Raw genomic sequence first — 21423 nt, forward strand, 5'->3', positions numbered from 1 at the left:
TACCGTTCCACCATTTCAATTATTTCCTTCTAGCTATTCTAATACCCTAGCATCTAAAAATATATATGTTTATATAATGATTCAGTATTGGTAATCCTTTCTTAAATCCTGTCTTGTCTGTTGCTACCTTTCCTCTCATTTAATCACTTTCTCCATCTTCAGGGGTGTATTGAAGAGGGGTGTCGACAGTATGGGGAGGAGGGCCGCATCTGTTTTGTTCTTTAAGAGGCTGTTGCCTCTGGGTTTTAGGACTTGTCTGGCTTAGGAACACTCGGGTGGATTTAAGTTTTTTAGAGATAAACTTAGAGAAACATTTATAGAATCTCAGATAGGGACCTAGGTATTTGGGGCCTACTGTTGGTTAGGGCTTGGCATACTGTGGCCATTTGGGATGTCTGGCTGGACCTTGCATAAGAGTAACCTCCAAGAAAGCCTCTCAACTCTATTTGGAATCCCTTAGCCACTGTGACCCTATTTTGTTACCTTTCTTTTCCTCCTTTGGGTGAAGTAGGCATTTTCAGTCCCTCGATGCCAGGGCCAGGCTCATTCCTGGGAGTTGTGTCCCATGTCTTGGGCAGGGTTTTTATTTTGCAGTCTTGAAGAATTTCTTCTTTTGCAAACTTTAGTTTTTGCTCTTAAGACCTTCAAGTGATTAGATAAAGTCCACCTGCCTTATTGAGGGTCAACTTCTTTACCAAGTCGACTGATGGTGGATGCTGACCACATCTACAGGATACCTTCGTGGTACCACCTAGGTCAGTGAGTGAGTGAATAACTGGGCACATAACCTCACTAACTGGACACGTAAAATCAACCACCACACTCAGCAGTAAAAAGAAACAGCTGACTGATACAAGAAAGAATGCAAATGAATTGCAAAAGCTGTGGAAGAAACTGGATACAAAGGATACACACTGTATAATCCTGTCATATAAACGCCTAGAGCAGGCAGGGTAGTGACAGAAAGAAGGTGGTAGATGCCTGAGGGTGGGAGTTGACACGAAGGGGCACAGGGGACTTTGTGCAGTGGTGGAGATGTTCTGTCTTAATTAGGACGGTGATGTCACAGATGCAGATGTTTGTCTAAACCATCCGCTGTGCAGTCAGAATAGATGCATTTTATTGCATTAAATTACAATTAAAAAGTTGGTTTTAAGGGAAAATTTTTTTTAAAGATTGTGCTTTAGAGTTTAGAAAGAAACGTTATAGTGATATAGAAATAATCAAGAAGACAAAATGAGGTAATCAGCCACCAAAGGAGAGGACTGTATAAGAAGACCCTCAAAAGGGGCATCATAAGATGAAAACTGAGTGTCTGGTGAGCTGAAAAGTGTGAATTGTGGGCAGGGGATGCCATGAGAGTACTGAAGCCTTGTTTTCCTATTAGGGAATCAGTAAATAACTAAACTTGATAAACCAAGAAAGAGTTATAGAAGTGTATTATTTAGAAGTATCTAAGGAAACACTAGAAGAAATGGTGAACAGTGTTTCGAGAAGGCAGAGAAAGGTAACAGAAGACTATTTTTTCTTCAGAAGCTTTGCAACATGTCATTCAGCTTTTTAATTTATGTATTATTTTGTTTAAACATTTTAATATTAAATAGCATTATAGGGAGTGATTACATTATATTGAAATAGTTTTGCATCTCAGCTGTATCATAGATTAAATAAATTAAGGCCTGCTTTCGAAATCCAACCAGCGTTTTGAAGATTCTCTCCCTGGGAAAACATTTTCTGTTCTTAGCAGACTTGGTGGAAACTTTTGCAGTGTAAGTAATTGTGCCTCGTTTGGGTGATTTGTGCTTTGGTTTTAACATTCGGCTCTTTGCTGTCCACTCACTCCTGTCTGCCCGTCAAAGGTGGGTGGAGGTGGCGTGTGGGCAGTGCCTTTGCAGCTGTGATGCCGTCGAGGACGGGGCTCCCTCCACTGAACAGTGCCCTCGCCGGGGAGCCCATGCCTGAAGGAGTGACCTTCATGTAGCCAGGGGCGTGAGCACAGACCCAGCAGACACAGACACACACACAGACACACATGTATAGATAGATACACTGACACGTGTGTACACACACACAGGCACACACATAGACACACGCATATGGATACACTGACACGTGTGTGCACACGCACAGGCACGCACACAGACACATGTGTCAAGAGCACGATGTGCACCAGGGATGATGACATATTGGCAGCATGGTAACCTGGACCCTTTGGAAAATTCACACATACACGATGGAGGGAAATGTGTTGCTTTGCCCTGGGGCGTTAATTTAGGTGCTTCTCGTGGTTGGTGTTCTGTGCAGCAGGGCAGTAAGCTGCTGGGCTGGGGGCACTGTCCCTGCCCAGTAAGCATCCTCTGCTTACACCAGCTCGGGGGTGCAGGCCTCGCCCTCAGATGTGCACGCCTTCCGCTCTGTGTGCTGGCCTGTCCTGAGATGCGACCTTTTTTTTAATTTCTTAGAGTGTTAATCGGGTTCTTGGAATTAAATAATTAGCAAATCCATGTGTTTTCTTTATGGTACTTTTCTGCAAAAGTTTTATGAGTTTAAATGCTTTGAAAGTGCTAGCTGAGTTGGACATTTCTGCCTTAAAATTCAAGCATTTGTTTCATTGGCCTTGACTCCATTATGACACAATCTCTGGACTAAAGGAATATGGTCATAAGTGCTCCTCCTGCCTTGGTTTTCCCTGTTAGCTCATAATGAGCCCTTTGAGTAACCACACCGCCAGTGTCTGCTTCCCTCCTAAAGCCCCATCTGGAAGCAGGAAAGGCCCGGGAGGGCTGCCTTCATCATCAGTTGTCCAAGGGTGGGTTAATCGGAAGTGGCTCTGGAGCAGGTGGCCTCGCTGTGCGTCTCTCCTGGGCTGGAGAGTATCTGGTGGAAAGAGGGGCACTGGCTGAGCTCACTCTGCTCACCGAGCTTTGGATTTTAAGGGATACTGTATTTCAGAGTTATTTATATCTGATTCATGCTATGGTTTTTGATCTACCAGAATTTTCCTGCTTTGTGATTATATCTGATAACTGGGAGGAAGATTTATATAGATGGGAGTATGGAAAAATTTTGAATTTTAAAAAACCACTTTTACATTTTTATTTTTAAATCTTTCTCATTTAGATTTGTTCGCACAGTATTGCCATTTTCTCAGGAATTTCAAAGAGATAAACAGCCCAATGCACAACCCCAGTATTTACATGGATCAAAGGTAAGTTGTTTTTTGTTTGTGTTACATAGTTAAGTTCATAATGAAGCATTTTTTAAACTTTTTATTTTGAAATAATTTTGAACCTTCAGGACAGTTGCAAAAATATTGCAAACCCCATACAGAGAACTCCAGCATTCCCCCATCCCCCATATACCCAGCTCCACCAATTTTAACACTTTGCCCCCTTTACTATTTCTTTTTCTACCTTCCTTCCATCTTTCCTTTCTCTCTCTCAACCCATCCATTCATCCATCTATCTATCTGTCTATCTAATCTTCTGAACATTTGAGGTTGTACATATCATACTCCTTGTATACATAATATTCCATGTACATTTTCTACAAACAAGAATATTCACTTATGTAACCATCTTAAGTGCAGTTATCAAGTTCAAGAAATTTGATGTTAACATAAAGCTTACATTCTATATTCCAGTTTTTTCTTATGACCTAATGATGTCTTTTTGCCTCTTTTCTACTCCATTCTTAGATCCCATCCAATATCATATATTACATTTAATTGTCATTATGTCTTTAATTTCTATTTCTTTTTTTTTAATTGTGGAAACATATATACAACATAAATATTCTCATCCCAGTCCTTCTCAAGCATACTGTTCTGGTTTGCTAATGCAGCCCTTATGCAAAATACCAGAAATGGTTGGCATTTATAAAGGGAGTTATTTGGTAACAAATTTACAGTCTGAAGGCCATGAAAATGTCCAAATTAAGGCATCAACATGAATATACCTTCACCAAAGGAAGGCCAGTGGTGTCTGGAAAACCTCTGTTAGCTGGGAGGGCACGTGGCTGGCATCTCCTGATCCTGGGTTGTGTTCCAGCTACTCTTTCAGCTCCTGTGCATTCTTCAAAATGTTGTTCTTGGGGTGTTTTGTCCTCTCTTGGCTTCTCGGGAACAAACACTGGGATAGCATCTTCAAAAAGTCAGTGAAACTGCTTTCAACGGCTATCTCCAAAATGACACTCTCAGCTGCTCTGAGCTCCTTCTCTCTGAGCTCTTTTATAGGACTCCAGTGATTAAATCAAGACCCATGCTGAATGGGTGCGGCCACATCTCCATGGAAATAATCTAATCAAAGGTGTTACCCACAGTTGGGTGGGTCACATCTCCATGGAACAACCTAATCCAAAAATTCCAAACTAATCAACACTAACACTTCTGCCCCCACAAGATTGCATTAAAGAACATGGCGTTTTGGGGGACATAATACATCCAAACTGGCACACCTACCATTCAGTGGAATTAATTGCATTCACATTGTACCCTTATACCATCCATTACAAGAACTTTACCTTCCTCCTAAACAGAAACCTTACGCTCATTTTACATTAGCTCCCATTACTCCTCTACTTGCTGCCCACCACTTATACTCGACTCTCTGCCCGTAAAATAGCATACCTAAACTGTGTTCTGTACTATTGCCAAAGTTCCTGACTCCCCCATCCACCCACCTTTATGACATTCCTGTTCATATGAGACCCAAACCATAGATTTCTCATTACATTTTATGCATTTGCCTTTTAGATCCTGTAGGAAGTAAAAAGTGGAGTTACAAACCAGAAATACAATAGTACTGGCATTTGTATTTACCCATGTCCTTGTCTTTACCAGAGATCTTTAGTTCTTTCTGTGTGGCTCAGTTGATAACCCAGCGTCCTTTCCTTTCAACCGGCAGAACTCTCTTTAGCATTTCTTGTGGGGCTGATCTAGTGGTGAGAGATTCCATTGGCTTTTGTTTATCTGGGAGAATGTCTCAACTCCTCCCTCATTTTTGAATGACAGTTTTGCCAGATACAGAATTCTTGGGTGGCAGTTTTTTGCTTTCAGCTCTTCAGATGTGTCTTCCCGCTGCTGTCCTGCAGAAATGCACAGGGTTTCAGGAGGGACGAGCTGGCTCGGGGGGTGCACCTGGGTGGGTGTGGAGGGGATGAGGGACCTGTCAGGAAAGCCTGCCGAGCCCTGGCTCTGTACACAGGGCTGGATGTGGCACCCCTGAGTGCTCTCTTTGCAGATTTGATTTTGACAATCAGAACAGGGTTGAGAGCTCAGCCTGTCAGCAGAGGGAAGCTTTTAGAGGTATTTGAGCAAAGGGAAGTTTTTATAACTTTCATCTGGCTTGGGTACAGAAGTTAGGGTAGGAAGGGAGGAGAGTGGCAGCCCAGTGGATCAGGGTCTGAGACTGCCCCAGGTTTGATGCTTCCTAGGAGGCTCCACAAGAGTCAGCATGCAGCCCTAGTCATGATTATGATTTATTGCAGTGAACGGATGCAAAGCAAAATCACAGGGAGAAGGCACAGGGGTGAAGTCCGGGGAGAAGCTTCTAGGCATCCTCTCCCCGTGGAGTCACGCAGGATGCGCTGAGTTCACCAGTGACAGGTGTGACAGCGTACATGCATACGCTGTCCACCAGGGGCACTCACCTGAGTCGAGCTGTCCAGGGCTCTTCTCAGGGCTCAGTCACATGGGCACCCGCTGCCTGGCACGGTCTAAAGCTCCCAGCAGGACAGCCAGTGCCAGCACAGAGCACCTTGTTCGTGCAAACCAACTGGCACAGTGAGCCGCCTTTACCCGTTAGGGAACTGTGGAAACCCTGAAACCCAAGTCCCACTCGCCACCCGGGGGCAGTAGCCCTGGGCCTGCTCTGTGAGCCCTTTTCTGTGCACAAGGGGACCAGGCGGTAGAGGGAGCCTGAGGTGGAGCAGACCCGCCCTGGGTGGCAGCTGCCCTCCAGCCCTGTCTCCACGACAGGGCCCCCGGGGACTGTTCCATGTGCCCTCCCCTGGTGCCGCCCCCAGTGACCCGTGGAGGATGGGGGGTGTGCAGGGGCCAAAAAGAGGCATTTGCAAGGCCGAGGGCTTGCAGACAGGTAACCTTTTCTGAACCAGACTATTTTATTAGGAATCGCTAATCTGCATTGTGTATTCTTGCTTTAGTAAAACATGTTTGCAAACAAAATTCAGCAATGAAAGGCTTTGTCCTCTGTGCCGATGGGCCGAAGCACAGGCGTCCTGGGTTGCCATGGAGGGGCCTGGTCATGCCGCCAGCTCTGTGCAGGGGGATGCCCCTGACCCGGGCCTTGACGGGGGGGACACTTCCCAGACAGAGCCAGGCTGACCCCTGCGCCTCCTGCTCGCCGGGTGCTGAAATCGGGGAGACTCTGGGGCACTGGGGAGGGGTGGGTTGGAGGATGATGCTGCCCGGGTCAGTTGGGGTTTTGTTGGTTGTTTTAAGCCTTATGATGAGGACTGGGGTAAAGAAAGCCAGACATCGTGGTCAGCTCTGCGCGTTCTGTGACTTCAGTTTCTTTTTTTTTAAATTAAGCAATGCAGTTGGGTGGATTTGTTCAGACTGATTATAAAGTCATCTCACAGTTTTGTTTGTTTTTCTGGTTTCTTTCACTTAGCATAATGTTTTTTTTTTAATTATCTTAACTTTTTTAAATTACAGAAGGTAAAGGTTTACATAAAAGTCGTGTAAAAAATACAGCATTCCCATATACCGTGCTATTGTTGACATTTTGCATAAGTGGTACCTTTGTAATAATTGATGAAGGGATATTAAAATAGTACTGGGGTTAAGAGTACGAATACAAGAATGTTCTTCCATGAACTATAACAAAAGTACATCACTAGGAAATCACCATGGTGGCTGGGACCCTGTACACATATCTGGAAAACTAGAGGACCCTCAAGGCCGTCACCGCTGCTCAGTACAGCGGGGCTTAGGTCCACGTGTTCTCCGCTCCACCCCACTTCCATGCTGGCCAAACTAACCACACTCTGGGATTTCTCCACAAATTTCCTGCTGCAAGGTTCCAGCATTTGAGGGTGAGGATGGATTGTGTGTGTTTGAAAGCAATGCCATTGCCTGCTATGTGAGCAGTGAGGAGCTGTGGGGAAGTTCTCCAGAGGCAGCTGCCCAGGGGGCACAGTGGGTAAGCTTTGCTGACAGCGACAAAGTCCCCCCAGCCAGTACCTAGGTGTTCCCCACCTCGGGCACCACACACCACAACAAGCAGCCACAGAGAATACGAAGGAGGAGGTGAGGCAAATTCTAGGGCTGCTGGCTGCTCACTTGAAGATGAGGATTTTCCTGGTGGGTGAACGTGTGACACTGGCTGACATCACGGTTGTCTGCACCCTGTTGTGGCTCTACAAACAGGTCCTTGAGCCTTTTCGCCGGGCCTTCCCTGACACCAGTTGCTGTTTCCTTACCTGCATTAACCAGCCCCAGTTCTGGGCTGTGTTGGGGGAGGTGAAACTCTGTGAGAAGATGGCCCAGTTTGATGCTAAGAAGTTTGCAGAGAGCCAGTCTAAAAAGGACACCCCACGGAAAGCGGAAGGCCCACGGGAGGAGAAGCAGAAGCCCCAGGCTGAGCGGAAAGAGGAGAAAGAGGCGGCTGCCCCTGCTCCTGAGGACGAGATGGATGAATGTGAGCAGGCGTTGGCTGCTGAGCCAAAGGCCAAAGACCCCTTTGCTCACCTGCCGAAGAGTATCTTTCTCTTGGATGAATTTAAGTGCAAGTATTCCAATGAGGACACGCTTTTGGTGGTGCTGCCATATTTCTGGGCTGGTCCCCGTGGTATTCTGAGTACCACTTCCCTGAGGAGCTCACCCAGACCTTCATGAGCTGCAGCCTCATCACTGATAATGTTCCAGCAATTAGACAAGCTGAGGAAGAATGCCTTTGCCAGTGTCATCCTCTTTGGAACCAACAACAGCAGCTCCATTTCTGGAGTGTGGGTTTTCCGAGGCCAGGAGCTTGCCTGTCCACTGAGTCCAGGTTGGCAGGTGGACTATGAGTCATTCACATGGCAGAAGCTGGATCCTGGCAGCGAGGAGACCCAGACGCTGGTTCGAGGGTAGTTTTCCTGGGAGGGGGCCTTCCAGCATGTGGGCAAAGCCTTCAATCAGGGCAAGATCTTCAAGTGAACATCTCTTGCCGTCACATAGCTGCCTGCACCTGCCCTTCAGGGAGATGGGGGTCATTAAAGGAAACTGAACATTGGAAAAAAAAAGTACATCACTAATACAAGGCGTTAATTATGGGGTGGTATATGGGAAGAAACACACCTGGTGCAGACGATGGACTAATGTCCTCGCAGTCTGAGGCTTTGTCAGCGTGTATTCGCCCTCTGTGCTCTGGGGCTGTACCTGGCCTCAGATTAAGGAGCAGAGTTCTTAGAAAACTCTGACGTGAGATGGGGCTCACAGCCCACTCCACAGAGACACCGTCTACGCAGGACCCCTAAAGCTCATGGGTGGAACATTTTAAAAATGTCCTCAGTGTCTTCAAAGGCGGTTCATGCCACGCACCTGTACGTTTGACCCACCTTGGGGTGTGAAAGCTATTAAGTTCTGCCACGGTTGTCCTGCATCATGTTATTTATGTTCCTTGTGTCGCTGTGGCACTGTTTCAGCCATAGGTTGTTAAGACACAGGAATGACCCACAACAAGGGCACCATTGCAGTGAGGGCTGTGGCTCACAGAAGACGGACTTGGGAAAATGCTCCTAGGTCTCAGCCTTCGGCCTCATTTAACTGGAGTCACCAGCAGCCCCCTGTGCCCTCGGGGGTTCCTGGCCGGGCGATAAACGTCTGCAACTGAGTGAGTTGTTAGTTGGCACCAGAAATGGAAGAAAAGGTGAAATCAAGGGGCATTGCTTGGATTCCATCTTCCACCCAGGGCCAAGACACCACTGAAAAGTCTGCTTAAGTTGTTTCCCAGTGGCCCATCTCTGGTTTGCTTGAAGAGTGTGTTTATTCAGCAGAGAGAGATCGATTGCCAGCTCAGTGCAAGCTGGGGGCGCCATGGCTGCAGAGGCTGAGAAGATGGGTGGGTCCCTGGGGGACCTCGGTTTGCATCGAGCACCCTGTCATCTGGGGGTCTCCCTGGCTGCACACTGGCCATCCCCGAAGGCCAGCATAGAGGTCCTTCCCCAGGAAGCCCCCGACCCGCCTGCTGGCCCTCCCGTCCTGTCGGGGCTGCTCTCCCCGACTCCTGGGGACGCTGGTCTCCCACTGCCCCGTAGGGTCTGTCCTCAGCGTCCCCCGGATTTGGGGAGCAGCTCCATGAAAGCAGCAGTTAAGGTTGTGTCTATGGTTATGATGAGGGCTATTCATTTCCCATCCACTCCCGGACCAGCACAAGGACTTCTGGAGAATTGGAAGTTCAATAAATGTTGGAAAGCAGTGGTTTCATTTTCTTTTTTCTATGTTGGCAGCATTGCTTTTTGTAACAGGTTGAAGACTTACCAGTCACTTGGGCAGACGTATGAGTGAGTTTCCCGGATACCTTACCTAACGGTGTCGTGTGTGGCTGATGCTTTGCACAGCAGTTCTTCATCTTTCAGGTGTGCATAAGGACCGTGATGAAAACTGGTGTTCTTTGTCCCCCAGGCCTTGAACCTGGCCTACTCCAGCATCTACGGCAGTTACAGGAACTTCGTGGGCCCGCCGCACTTCAAGGTCATCTGCCGTCTGCTCGGGTACCAGGGCATCGCCGTGGTCATGGAGGAGCTGCTCAAGGTCGTCAAGAGCCTGGTATGTGCCCTCAGCTGCCCTCACAGGATGGGTAAGCCGGGGCCTTCCCTCTGTCTGCACTGGATTCTCTAACAGATGGAGAGTAAATGTAGCCTCTGACGCTCCTGACCACATGTGGTTTGATTTTCTCCTCCATGTTTACTAATTCAAGAGAGCAGACCCATGTTTGACTGATTCATGGAGGAAAGTTTTGACCACAATACTGCCCTCCCTGTAACAGAATAGTGATGTTGACATGATGCAGAAGCAGTTTGCTCCTCCCCCCGCTTTTAAATGACTGCAGCTGTTGCCCAGCCGTGTAGGAGGAAACAGTGCTTTCGAAATGAAAGACGAAGGGAGCCCAGGGGGGTCACTGCCTCCACCAGCTTTCCCTCTTCTCCCCATGTTTCGGTTGGGAGGGTCTGTGAGAAGGCGCAGCTCTGCTGCACTCCCATTTCCCTGTGTCATATAGAAGAGTTGGGAGGGTTAATGAGGATGGGGAAGGCCAGGCGTCCCCACCTTCTTGTGGACAGTGATGGGGTTGCAGGACACTGGGCTGGCTGGGGCGGGAAGGAGCTGGGTCGCTTGGCACAACCTCATCCCGTGGCCCTCAGCCCCCGCTGTGCTTGGCCGGATGGTGTGGACAAAGGTGACAGGACCCCCTCTCGCCCCGCTCGGCCTGGGCCCAGCCCGTCCTCACAGCAGTGGGGGGTTGAGGTCAGCAGGGGCAGGGTGGGTCCTCTGCGTCTTCTTGCCCCAGCATCTGGGGAGGGTGGTAGGAGCATGCCGTGGACCTGCCTGGATATCCAAAGAAAGCGTCCTGCCATCCTGCCGCCCGGTGGTCAGGCAGCTGCGCCTGGGCCCCTCTCCCTCCAGGTCCTGCTCACGGATCGCCCCGTTCACCCACAGACGGACCGACATCCCGAAGTCCACTCGTCCCGGCCCAGGGAGGAGGATGCAGGGAGCCACGTGGCTTCCTTCACTGACCTCTCAGGCCGCTTGCCTGCTGAAAGGGGAGCTGTGCTCTGGCCCGTGGGCTCAGGTGCTGTGTGGAGACCCTGGCGAAGGCCACGTTCTCTTTCCCAGCCAAAGTGCCCTTGCAGTCCCATCACCTGCAGGTCACGGGGCCACCTTGTGCACCGGCCGCCGCCCTCCACCGTCCCTCCCAGGGTGGTTGTGGCTCACACAGGCCCTCTCTCCACAGCTGCAAGGAACCATCCTGCAGTATGTGAAGACGCTCATGGAGGTGATGCCCAAGATCTGCCGCCTGCCCCGGCACGAGTATGGCTCCCCTGGTGAGCACAGCCCGGCGGGCAGGCTGGGGGCTGGAGTCCCCCGACAGGGTTGGAGCTCCTCCCTCATCGTGCAGGGGAGCGAGTGCTGGAGCTCTCAGGCTGCAGCCAGAAGAAATCAAGTGGGAAGTAACAACTGAGGTGCTTTCCCCAGGAGGGCAGGGTAGGATTTGCCCAGACCCAAGCCTGAGTGTTAACAATAAAACAAACCAACCGAAGATACAGCCGGGAACGGGCGGCAGGGTCCCCCATTGTGCAAGTGGAGAAACCAAGGGCAGGACAGCAGGGGAATGACAGCTAAGACCAACACCCCGGCTTCCCTGGGACACTGCTGGAGTCACCGCCAGGGAGCAGAGCATCTCCAGGTCCAGCCCCAGCACGGGGGCTTACAGGGACCAAGCCTAAGGGACAGCTCTCCTCCGTGTCCTCTCCATCCCTCCTCTCCCTCTCCTTCACCATGGCCTCCTCTGACAGAATGGGGTTGACTGAGAAACAGCTGTTGGGGTAGAGACCCCATCCCTCCCTCCCACAGACGTGTGGTTTGCAGAGTGCCTGCAGGGAGGGGAGGGCACAGGGCGTGCGGCCACATCGGAGTGTCCTGCAGCCGGCCCGCCGGGCTCTCCTCCTCCAGCCCCCCAACCCCGTGCTGTGCTCGCTGCCACAGGCATCCTCGAGTTCTTTCACCACCAGCTGAAGGACATCGTGGAGTATGCAGAGCTGAAGACCGTGTGCTTCCAGAACCTGCGGGAGGTGGGCAACGCTGTGCTCTTCTGTCTGCTGGTCGAGCAGGGCCTGGTGAGTGCTGCCCCCGCACCCTGGTCTGTCCCCAGATAACAGGGTCTGGGGGCACTGGGACCCCCACCACCCCCACTGGTAACAGAGGAAGGCTGTCTTTACAGACTGGATTTATTGGGGGTTATTTAATTGGGAGAATGGGATGCCATAAAGCACCATTCTTTTCTCATGACTATTTAGAGTTTAATTTGAATTTGTTCACTACAGTTAAAAAATGAAACTGCAGTATAGTGCATTGTTTCAAAAAGGCTTTTTTATACAGGCATCATAAAAATGTCTGTGTAATATCTGCTGCATCCAAACCAACGTAGGGGACGTATATGTGAGGCGTAAGGCGTGGCTGCCCACTGGAACCATCCGTGGCTGTTGAGCACTTGAACTGTGGCTTGGTGTGACCAGGTTGCTGATTTCTAAATTTTATGGGACTTTATCTCACCGCCCAGTGAGGTCTACCTCCAGCCTGCGTGTGCCCGACCCTCAGGAGGCCCTTCGGGTCCTCCCAGCAGCTCAGTAGACAGGGCAGGTGAGACACTGAGGCAGGACCTGCCGGAGGGACGGTTTAGGGAGCGGCTGGAAGGCTGGTTCCTCGTCTCCTGGCCCAGCTGCCCTTTAAAATACAAGATCAACTGTCAGAAGCGTTTCTGCAGCTGGTCAGTAGATGCGATGCAGGTGTCATGGGGACATGTAATCGCAGACCCCAGGGGCTTGAACTGGAGGGGCAGAGCTCAGAGAAGCCGTCTGTATCCATCGCCGAGGCAGCCACGTGCTGTGTGGGCTTCCGGGTGGGGTGGGACGCTGTGTAAGACGCTTGTGTTCTGGTGGGACCCTGGCACACCCACACCCTGTTTCTCGAGACAAGCAAACCCATCTGGCTACTGTCCCGTGTTCCTGAAGGCTCACGACTGCTCCGTGGGAACTGATGCTACAGCGACATGGGTGAATCTGTGTGTCTGTGGGCGCCCAGTTTTTTTGTTTTGTTTTGTTTTTTAAATATGGTTTTATTGAGATATATTCATATGCCCTACAATCATCCACAGTGTACAATCAGTTATTCACAGCACCATCATTTAGTTGTGCCTTCATCACCAGAATCAATTTTTGAACCTTTTCCCTATTCCAAAATTAATAAAAATAAAAAAGTGAAAAAGAACTCCTAAAACATTCCATCCTCCCCCTGTCCTACCTTATTTTTCCTTTAGTTTTTTTGTTCCCATTTATCTACTCATCCATCCATACACTGGATAAAGGGAGTGAGATCCACAAGGTTTTCACAATCACACTGTTACCTCTTGTAATCTACATTGTTATACAATCGTCTTCAAGAGTCAAGGCTACTGGTTTGGAGTTTGATAGTTTCAGGTGTTTACTTCTAGCTATTCCAATTTACTGAAACCTAGAAAGTGTTGTCTATATAATGCATAAGAATGTCCACCAGAGTGACTTCTCGACTCCATTTGGAATCTCTCAGCCACTGAAGCTTTATTTTGTTTCATTTCACTTCCCCCTGTTGGTCTAGAAGATTCTCTCGATCTGTGGGCGCCCATTTTTGATCCCCAGTGCCTCTCCCTTCTCAGAACCATTCCTGAGACCGAGACCAGGTGCCCATCCAGAGTCTCCCCCGGCCCAGCTCCCCTCACACACAGGGAAGGCACAATTGCCAGTTGACCTTGAAACGGGCGTATGAGTGGGGGGCTATGTCTGAAACACAAATGAAACACGACCGTCTCCTGACTCCACTGGGGACACTCTTCCTGTCCCCTGGACCCTTGGACCTGCATGGAGGCGCTAGGCACTGTGCTCGGCTCCTCCGTGGACCCTGGTTCGCCCCGTCCGCGTTGAGCCCCCACCCTCTCCACCGGGTGCCCGTGGAGGTGGTGAGAAGGGACGTGCCTGCATTGGGCCGCTTCTGCCCCAAGCCCAGTTTGTCCCTCTGCTTTTACCTTTTGGAAATAAGGGGTCATGTTCCTGGTAGTTGCCCAAAAATGGGAGCCTCCCTGGAGGGAGCGGTGGCCCTCTGGTGATGGACGGGGCCTTCCCAGCGGCCTCCTGTGCCCGCACAGCTCCTGGTGGCCATCTTGGTCTCTCAGAGGAGGGTGGGATGAAGCCCCTTTTGGATCTGTGTGACCGAGTATCATAAAGGGAGATGCTAAGGGTGAAACTGTCATTCACATCGTCATGTCTTGTAAGAAAAGCGGTGGCCCTTGCCCAACGGCAGGAGCCTGACACCAAGGACCACCGCCTTTGGGTGCCTGGACACCGCTCCAGGGCCTGTCCACTGGCCCTGCTGTGGTGGCCAGGGCGGCCACAGGGCTCGGTTCATTTTTAAAACCAAGAATGCTGATCTTATCCTGAGTCCATATGTTGGGTATATACATCTTCTAGCTTTGTGAAGGCTTGTTTATTTTTTTGTTTCTTTGTTTTTTAAATCCTGTTTCCTAAACCAACCTGAAAATTCTAGTATTATAGGGTTTTTGTTTTGTTTTTAGGTCTTTAGTTTTGGTTTTTTGATGAATTCTTTATTTTAGAATAGTTTTAGATTATTCATTTATTTTTAATGCTGTTTTAAGCCACTCGTGGTTTTTTTTTTTTTTTTTTGGTTTTGGTTTGGGGCAAATTTGGAGCTCATTTGACATGGAAACTGGAAGCTTCCAGATTGCTGATTGGGAGGTTGTCAGCAAAGTCTTGACTTAAAGACATCAGGGCCTTCCTCCTCACCCAGGCTCGCCCGCCACGGTCCCCTCCAGCAAGCCCGGTCCCTTATGGAGACCTCCTGTCCTCCCCCCGTCGGCCTGGCCACCTTCTCAGCGTCCATTGCTTTCTTCACCCTCTCCCCGTCTGTGAGTCTGTGGTTAGGTGCTGCCTCCACTTGGCTCTCTTCACTTGGCAGGGTGCCTGGGAGACCAGGCCACGGCCACCCTCCTCGTCCCTCTGTAAGCCGTGCCATGTTCCAATGACTTGTCCCTGCTCTGCGCATTCCCTTCTGATCCCTCTCCCTGTTTTCTGCTTGACCCTCACCACCACCACCTCCTCCTCCTCCTCCTCTCCCTCCCACGTGTCCTGGCCGCGAGCTGGCCCCTGCCATGTGCATCCGATGCAGAACTCAGGAGCGGCTGCCGGGCGCTGGCCTCTGAAACAGCAGCAGGGCTCACAGGGTCAGCCTCCTGTTGGCACGTCCTGGGGACCGAGGGAGGTTGGCTGCCACAGGGCATGGGACGTGTGCTCAGTGACGGAGGACCCCCGTGGGACGGAAAAGGATTCCCTTCCTCCTCTGGGGCTGAGTTTTGTCAGTTAGGGAAATAAATCCTCAGAAGATTTATTTCCAGAAGGCAGAATCTCTTGTCAGTGTATGCCTGATAGCAGTTTCTTTGTTTAATGACTCATTTTATTTCTCTGACGTTTCCAGAAGCTTTATCCAGGGGTGGGTATGGAATAGAAGGCTTCGAATGCTCGCCATCATTCTGCCTGCCTCTGAGAAGGGCTCTCCTCATTGGTTTAAGAATCATTAGATTCATTTAGGTGGACAGCAGTTGCCTTATTCTTGAGCATCTTTGGGTTTGTGGTGGGGTTCTGGGGGGTTTGCAACCCCTGTGATATGTGAGGTAAACTTTCTTTTTACATGTGCATTATTCTGGAGGAAGGACCTTTGTGCAAGCTTTTGTTGTGTCTTTAACGGACTTTGTGATCCAGAGAAAGGTTCAGAATGAGGGCTCAGAACTTGTTTTAGGCTCTGCGGGCAGCGCATCGATGGAGAGAGGGCGAGGCTCAGCCTTCCTTTCCGCCCCCAGTCCGTGTGCGAAGGAGGTGCTCTCCCCTCTGCCAGAGACGTCTTATTAAAAGCTCCTACAAGGCTAGTAGCAGATTGGCAGGAAAGGGATGCCGGGAGGGTTGCAACTGGTAAATGCTGGAAAGCAGAGCCCACATTTGTCATGGCAACTGTGTGAGACGGCACAGACGAGAGAGCATGTCCCTGGCCGCAGAGGGCTCTGCTGGGCCACACTCCTGAAAGCCTCTGCCTGGCACCGCCTTGCACAGACGTGCCTCATCGCGGGACCAGCTCTCTCTGTCCTCGCCAGGAGAGCAACTTACTGACGGAACCTCCCTATCTTTGCTCTTAGTCTTTAGAGGAAGTGTGTGACCTGTTACATGCGGCCCCTTTCCAGAACATCTTGCCTCGAGTCCACGTGAAGGGTGAGTGTGCGTCTGCTCTGTGGGCCGCAGGGTCCGGACTGCCCTCCGTGATGGCCGTTCATGGTCAGAGCCAGGCCAGAGAACCAAATACCAGTTTTATTTGTGAGTTTGGTACCTGTTCAGTCTGAACCAGGAATAACTGGGAAAGGTTTATATAACCTTGTTAAATGAGTATTGGATAAGTGAAGTGTTTAGGGCTGAAATGATTTGGTATCTGGGATTTGCTTCAATATAACACAAGGGCCAGGAGGCCTGGTGTATACATGAAACAAAGCTTGACTGTGAGTTGGTGATTGTGGGAGTGAACAATAAGGAGGTTCATAGTACTGTTTTCAACTTTTGATTACACTTGAAAATTGCAATAAGTTTTAAAACATGAGTATTGAACAGAAAATGCTGTCAGATCAAGTTAAAATATCAAATCAGCCAATTCTAGGAATGAATTTTCCAAGAGAATCTGTATACATGTTAACATTTTGCTTTTTAAAAAAATCATTTTTTTCATTTTCATTCATTTATTGAGTTTTTTAAAAATTGAACTTTTGCAGTCGTTTTTCTGTACAAAAGTACAGAGTATAAAATATTTTTCCATTGCAGAGGGAGAGAGACTTGATGCCAAAATGAAAAGACTAGAATCAAAGTACGCCCCCCTGCACCTTGTCCCTCTGATTGAAAGACTGGGGACCCCCCAGGTAAAGTGGGTCGGTCTCAGCCTGTCTGGGTGGGCTCTGATGGGGCTGCCTGCACCGGCGGCTGGGGGGAGGCTGGCGAGCGAAGGTAACTGCGCCTGGGTCAAAGGGGCCACGGTAGGACTTCTTCCCAGGTGGCTGTGAGTTTAAACGAACTAGCATGTGTGAGGTGCGTGTAGCATCCCCTGGCACGTACGATGTGCCCAGTAACCACTGCTTCATGAAGAAGGCTGTGGAAGTTTCTAAAACAAGAGGAAAGGTGTCAGGTTCGAGTTCTATGATTCTATATCAACTTCTGCTAGATCAGGGTTTCTCAGCCTTGGCACTGTTGCCATTTTGGATCAAATTAATTCTTGGCTCTGGGGACTGTCCTGTGCATTGTAGGATGTTTAGTGGCATCCCTGGCCTCTACCTATTAGAAGCCGGTAGCACACCCCCAGCTGTGACGACCAAAATTGTCTCCAGACATTGTCAAGTGTTCCCAGGGGCACAAAATTGCTTTCGGTTGAGATCAGCTGCACTAGATGATTCCCCTTGACTGTGAAATGTTTCATTTTATAAGATACATAGGTAACTGCTGACATTTGTTTTGTTGATGCTTATTTTTAAACATCCTCACCTACAAGCTAAGATACTTTTCCATTAACTTTTCCATTTCCATAACCAAACCCCAGTAGTCTGGTTTCAGCAATCCAGCTTCCAGCTGTGGCCGATGACGTCTCCACCGCTTTCTTTCTACAGCAAATTGCCATAGCGAGGGAGGGGGACCTGCTGACAAAGGAGCGTCTCTGCTGCGGTCTGTCCATGTTTGAGGTCATCCTGACGCGGATCCGGACCTTTCTGGATGACCCCATCTGGCGTGGGCCCCTCCCCAGCAACGGGGTCATGCATGTGGACGAGTGTGTGGAGTTTCACAGGCTCTGGAGTGCCATGCAGTTTGTCTACTGCATCCCTGTGGGGACACACGAGTTCACGGTTGAGTAAGTGTGTGCTAGTCTCACACTGGGCATAGGGTAAAGATCGGCAGAGGTGGAAGACTGCAGTCCCCTGGAAGTGGACCCAAACCAGAGCTGTCCTGGCTGCTTTAACACTACTCGATGCCAAAGAGGTGAATCAGGGCCAAGGGAATTGTATGCCAATGAGTGCATTTTTCCAAGTAGGCAGTCCCTGGCTTCATGAAGTCATACTCATGGCGGGTCTGTGATCTAAATCAGGTTAGGAAACAGTGTCCAGAGGAACCTAGAAAAAGAGCTGAGTAGAAACAGGGAGAAATTGCCTGCTGCTTAGCCTTCTCTCCCTGACCCACTTGCAGAGCTGGCTGTGGAAGTGTCTGTGTGCCGAGAGCAGGGCTGCAGACAGCGTGGTCACTGACATATAAAGACACATTCACGAAGGACTTCACACATTTCTATAGGATCTCCCATTGTCTTTATTGCTTCTTTTTTAGGCAGTGTTTTGGTGACGGGCTCCACTGGGCTGGCTGTATGATCATCGTGCTTCTGGGGCAACAGCGGCGCTTTGCTGTGCTGGATTTCTGCTACCATCTCCTTAAAGTCCAGAAGCATGATGGCAAAGATGAGATTATCAAAAACGTGGTATGTGGGAAAAAGTCATGCAACAAATGTAGAAGTTTCACAAAAGCACACTTCCTCGGATTTCTTAAAACTTTCATTCCTTGGGAATGTTTTTCATCCCAGTAGATAAGGTAACGCTAACGGAAGCTTTCTTTTCATTCCCAAAAATGAGTCTAAATATACCTGGGAAGTAAAGCAGTCTGGCAGTTAAAATACTTGTTCCATTTTCCTTCTCTTTTCAGGGAACTTGGATTTATTGGCATGTCATTTCGGTTTTCTTCCTTCTTTGTTGCCGAGCATGTTGTCTTCTTTGGGCTGCTGCTTAGATCTTTTCATCTTTGTCATATTATGGATCCCTTGTAGTTGAATTTTAAAAAGTACTCCAAGTTATTATTATCTTTTCAAATATTGCCTTTCTTCATTCTATTTCTTTCTTTGGGGACACCAATTGGGCATATATTAGGCCTTATTCAGCTCTCCATGTCTCTCTCCCGGTTGTCCTAGTTTTCTCTTCCGGTCATAGCAAATTACCCCAGACTTAATGGTTTTAAGTAGCACCCGTTTATCATCTCAGTTTTATAGGTCAGAAGTCTGGGTACTCCGTGACTCAGCTGGGTCTTCTGCTTAGACCCTCCATGAGGAGGCAACCCATGTGCCCGCAGGGCTGTGTTCCGTCCGGAAGGCTCCGGGGGTGAACCCCACCTCCAGGCTCACGCAGGCCATTGGCTGACTTCAGTTGGTTGTGGTTGTAGGATGAGGATCCCTGTTTTCTTTCCTGCTCTCAGCCAGTGGTCTTTGCTCCCAGAAGCTTCTGCATTTCTCATGCTTTTCCACGTGGCTCCCCTCCAGCAACAAAAAGGTCAGGTTTGTTCTCACACTTCAGGCTTTCTCTTCTGCCACCATATCCTACCTCCAGCTGGAGGAAGTTCTCTGCTAATGTGATTAGATTGGGTCTACTAGCAATGCAGCTCAATCTGGAACCTTAACCACATCTGCAGAGCCCCTTGGGGCGTGTAAAGTAACATTCAGTGTCCAGGGATGAGGATGTACTCACCTTTGGGGAGTCATCTCTCTCCCACACCTGTCATACTTTATTTCTTTGTCTGTCTGGGCTGTATCTATTGTACTTTTCTTTGTATGTCTTTCAACTAACTGATACACTTCAGCTGTGTCACAATCTGCTGAAGATTTGCTTTCAGCAATCAGTTTATTTCTGAGATTTGCTTTGGTTCCTCAGCTCTCAGTGACATTGGTAATTTTTTCTTCACTGAATTTCCTTATTCCATCTTCTATTTCTGTACATGCTCCATGCATTTTGTTCTATATCTTATAGTTCAAGTATTTGAATGCCTGGGGGTGGGGTGGCTATCTAAATCTATTTCTACTGACATGTTTTCTTGTGTATTGGATTTTTTTTTTTTTCTTTTTTTACTTGCAAGCTTATCTGAACTTAATTTGGATTGCTTTCCAAATTTTTTGCGTTTGCTTCTGCACATCTAAAGTCCCCAGGTATCTTCCAGTTTCCGTATAACCCAGCCTCAGGCATCTGCCCCTAGAAGCAGCCCTGGCTTTTGCTTTGCCTTAGAGTTTCCTTTACCTCGTGCACAGGCAGATCCAGCAATGCTTTCCAGTTTTTTGTGTGTGTGTTGTGTGTGTTGTGTGTGTGTGTGTGTGTTCCTTATCCAGGATCTATCACAGCATAACACAGGAGGGTCTGTCAAAGAATCCTCTCCACAGTATTGCCACACTGGAAGTCTAAACCTAGCACTGTATTAGTTTACAGGTCTTACTTACTGACCTTGTCATCATCATCTTTGCATTCCCAGTTCTTGCCCTGCAACAGGTACTTAATGCCATCAGTAGCATGAAACCCACAAAGAAATTTGTTTGTATTCAAAATATATACTCATTATTCCAGTAGTTGCATATGTGTTGTCAATAGTTTGCTGTAATTGTAAGAAAATAAGAAAATCTTGCCATTGTGAAACATGAGCAATAAATGTTTTAATAGTATAACATTCTAATTTTAATCGTTCTAGCCTTTGAAGAAGATGGTGGAGCGAATTCGCAAGTTTCAGATTCTCAATGATGAAATCATCATGATCCTGGACAAGTACCTGAGGCTGGGGGACGGGGAGAGCACGCCCGTGGAGCACGTGCGCTGCTTCCAGCCCCCCATCCACCAGTCCCTGGCCAGCAGCTGAGGCACTCCCACCCACACCAAGAGTCCCAGCACCGGCCGCAGTTAATAACCGTAACAGCATGTTCCTCTTTCTGTGAACTATTTAGTGAGATTTTTAGGGAGTATTTTTCTCTGGGCCTGTTAAAAAGCTGTGCTTTTCAATCTAAAAGCTTAATTTTATAAAATTGACCTATTTTTCTAGACTAAAATTGTTATATGCTTTTCGTAATAAGGAAGTCTGAGAATACTGGCTGCTGTGTTGTCCTTGCGTCCTTACATTCTTGCAAGCTCTCCCACGGATTGTTCCAACGTACGTCATACAGTGCGGAAGTCTGTCCACTTACCCCTTAGCAAGGATGGATACTGTTTAGGGGACACTAAGTTAAGCAAGAACTTAATACCAGCTAATTGTAATAAAACCCCTTATGAATTAGTATTAAACTTAAATGATTATTTAGCTTTTGTTTAGGGATTTTTCTGATGGTATTTTATGAATAATCTTTTCTAAGTCATTGTTCCCTTCCTTTTACATGTCAGTGTTTTGGAAAATAGTGAACCTGATTCCTCTGCCTCTACTCCAGTTGTGACAAAATATAAGTTGTGAGGTATGATTTAAAGGTTATAGAAATAAAACGAATGGAACCTGTTTATTCATTCTCTGCTACCTGGCTTTGGCAAGGCGTCCTTCTCTGATTCTCAGAGTTGTCAGCCGGGCCCCCAGGGGCTTGGAGACCAGGTCACTTTGAACATGGGTCTGTCAGCTGCAGCAAGATACTGACGCTTCTCAACCACCACTGTTCTCACTAGCACATGCAGCACTGAGCTTCACACTCAGGTGTCCACAGGGATGAAGTAAGAGGCTTGCAAATAAAGTGACAGACAGAAGGTGTGTTGGGCTAGGGGATACCAAATGCCACTCTTCACAGGCTCCCATGGCCTGCAGAGGTAGGCA

General features: G+C 48.6%; 1 protein-coding gene and 1 pseudogene across 5 annotated transcripts in view; both read left to right on the plus strand.

Moving 5' to 3' along the window:
- The window catches only part of CYFIP1 (cytoplasmic FMR1 interacting protein 1), a 67519-nt gene extending 46398 nt beyond the window's left edge, over positions 1-21121 (plus strand). For 3 of the 5 annotated variants that reach the window (XM_037832799.1, XM_037832798.1, XM_037832797.1), the window contains exons 22-30: positions 3121-3208; positions 9629-9772; positions 10956-11046; positions 11708-11838; positions 15954-16026; positions 16624-16718; positions 17457-17695; positions 18163-18310; positions 20329-21121. In XM_037832799.1, the coding sequence (XP_037688727.1) occupies positions 3121-3208; positions 9629-9772; positions 10956-11046; positions 11708-11838; positions 15954-16026; positions 16624-16718; positions 17457-17695; positions 18163-18310; positions 20329-20493 (1174 nt within the window). In that variant the 3' untranslated portion in view covers positions 20494-21121. Of the gene's footprint in view, positions 1-3120; positions 3209-9628; positions 9773-10955; positions 11047-11674; positions 11839-15953; positions 16027-16623; positions 16719-17456; positions 17696-18162; positions 18311-20328 lie in introns of all 5 variants that reach the window. The other 2 variants (XM_037832796.1, XM_037832795.1) reach the window with 1 other exon arrangement.
- LOC119531494 lies at positions 6871-8371 on the plus strand (annotated as a pseudogene).
- Positions 21122-21423: the final 302 nt, after the last annotated feature.

Source organism: Choloepus didactylus, chromosome 4, assembly GCF_015220235.1.
Source record: "Choloepus didactylus isolate mChoDid1 chromosome 4, mChoDid1.pri, whole genome shotgun sequence".
NCBI lineage: Eukaryota > Metazoa > Chordata > Mammalia > Pilosa > Megalonychidae > Choloepus > Choloepus didactylus.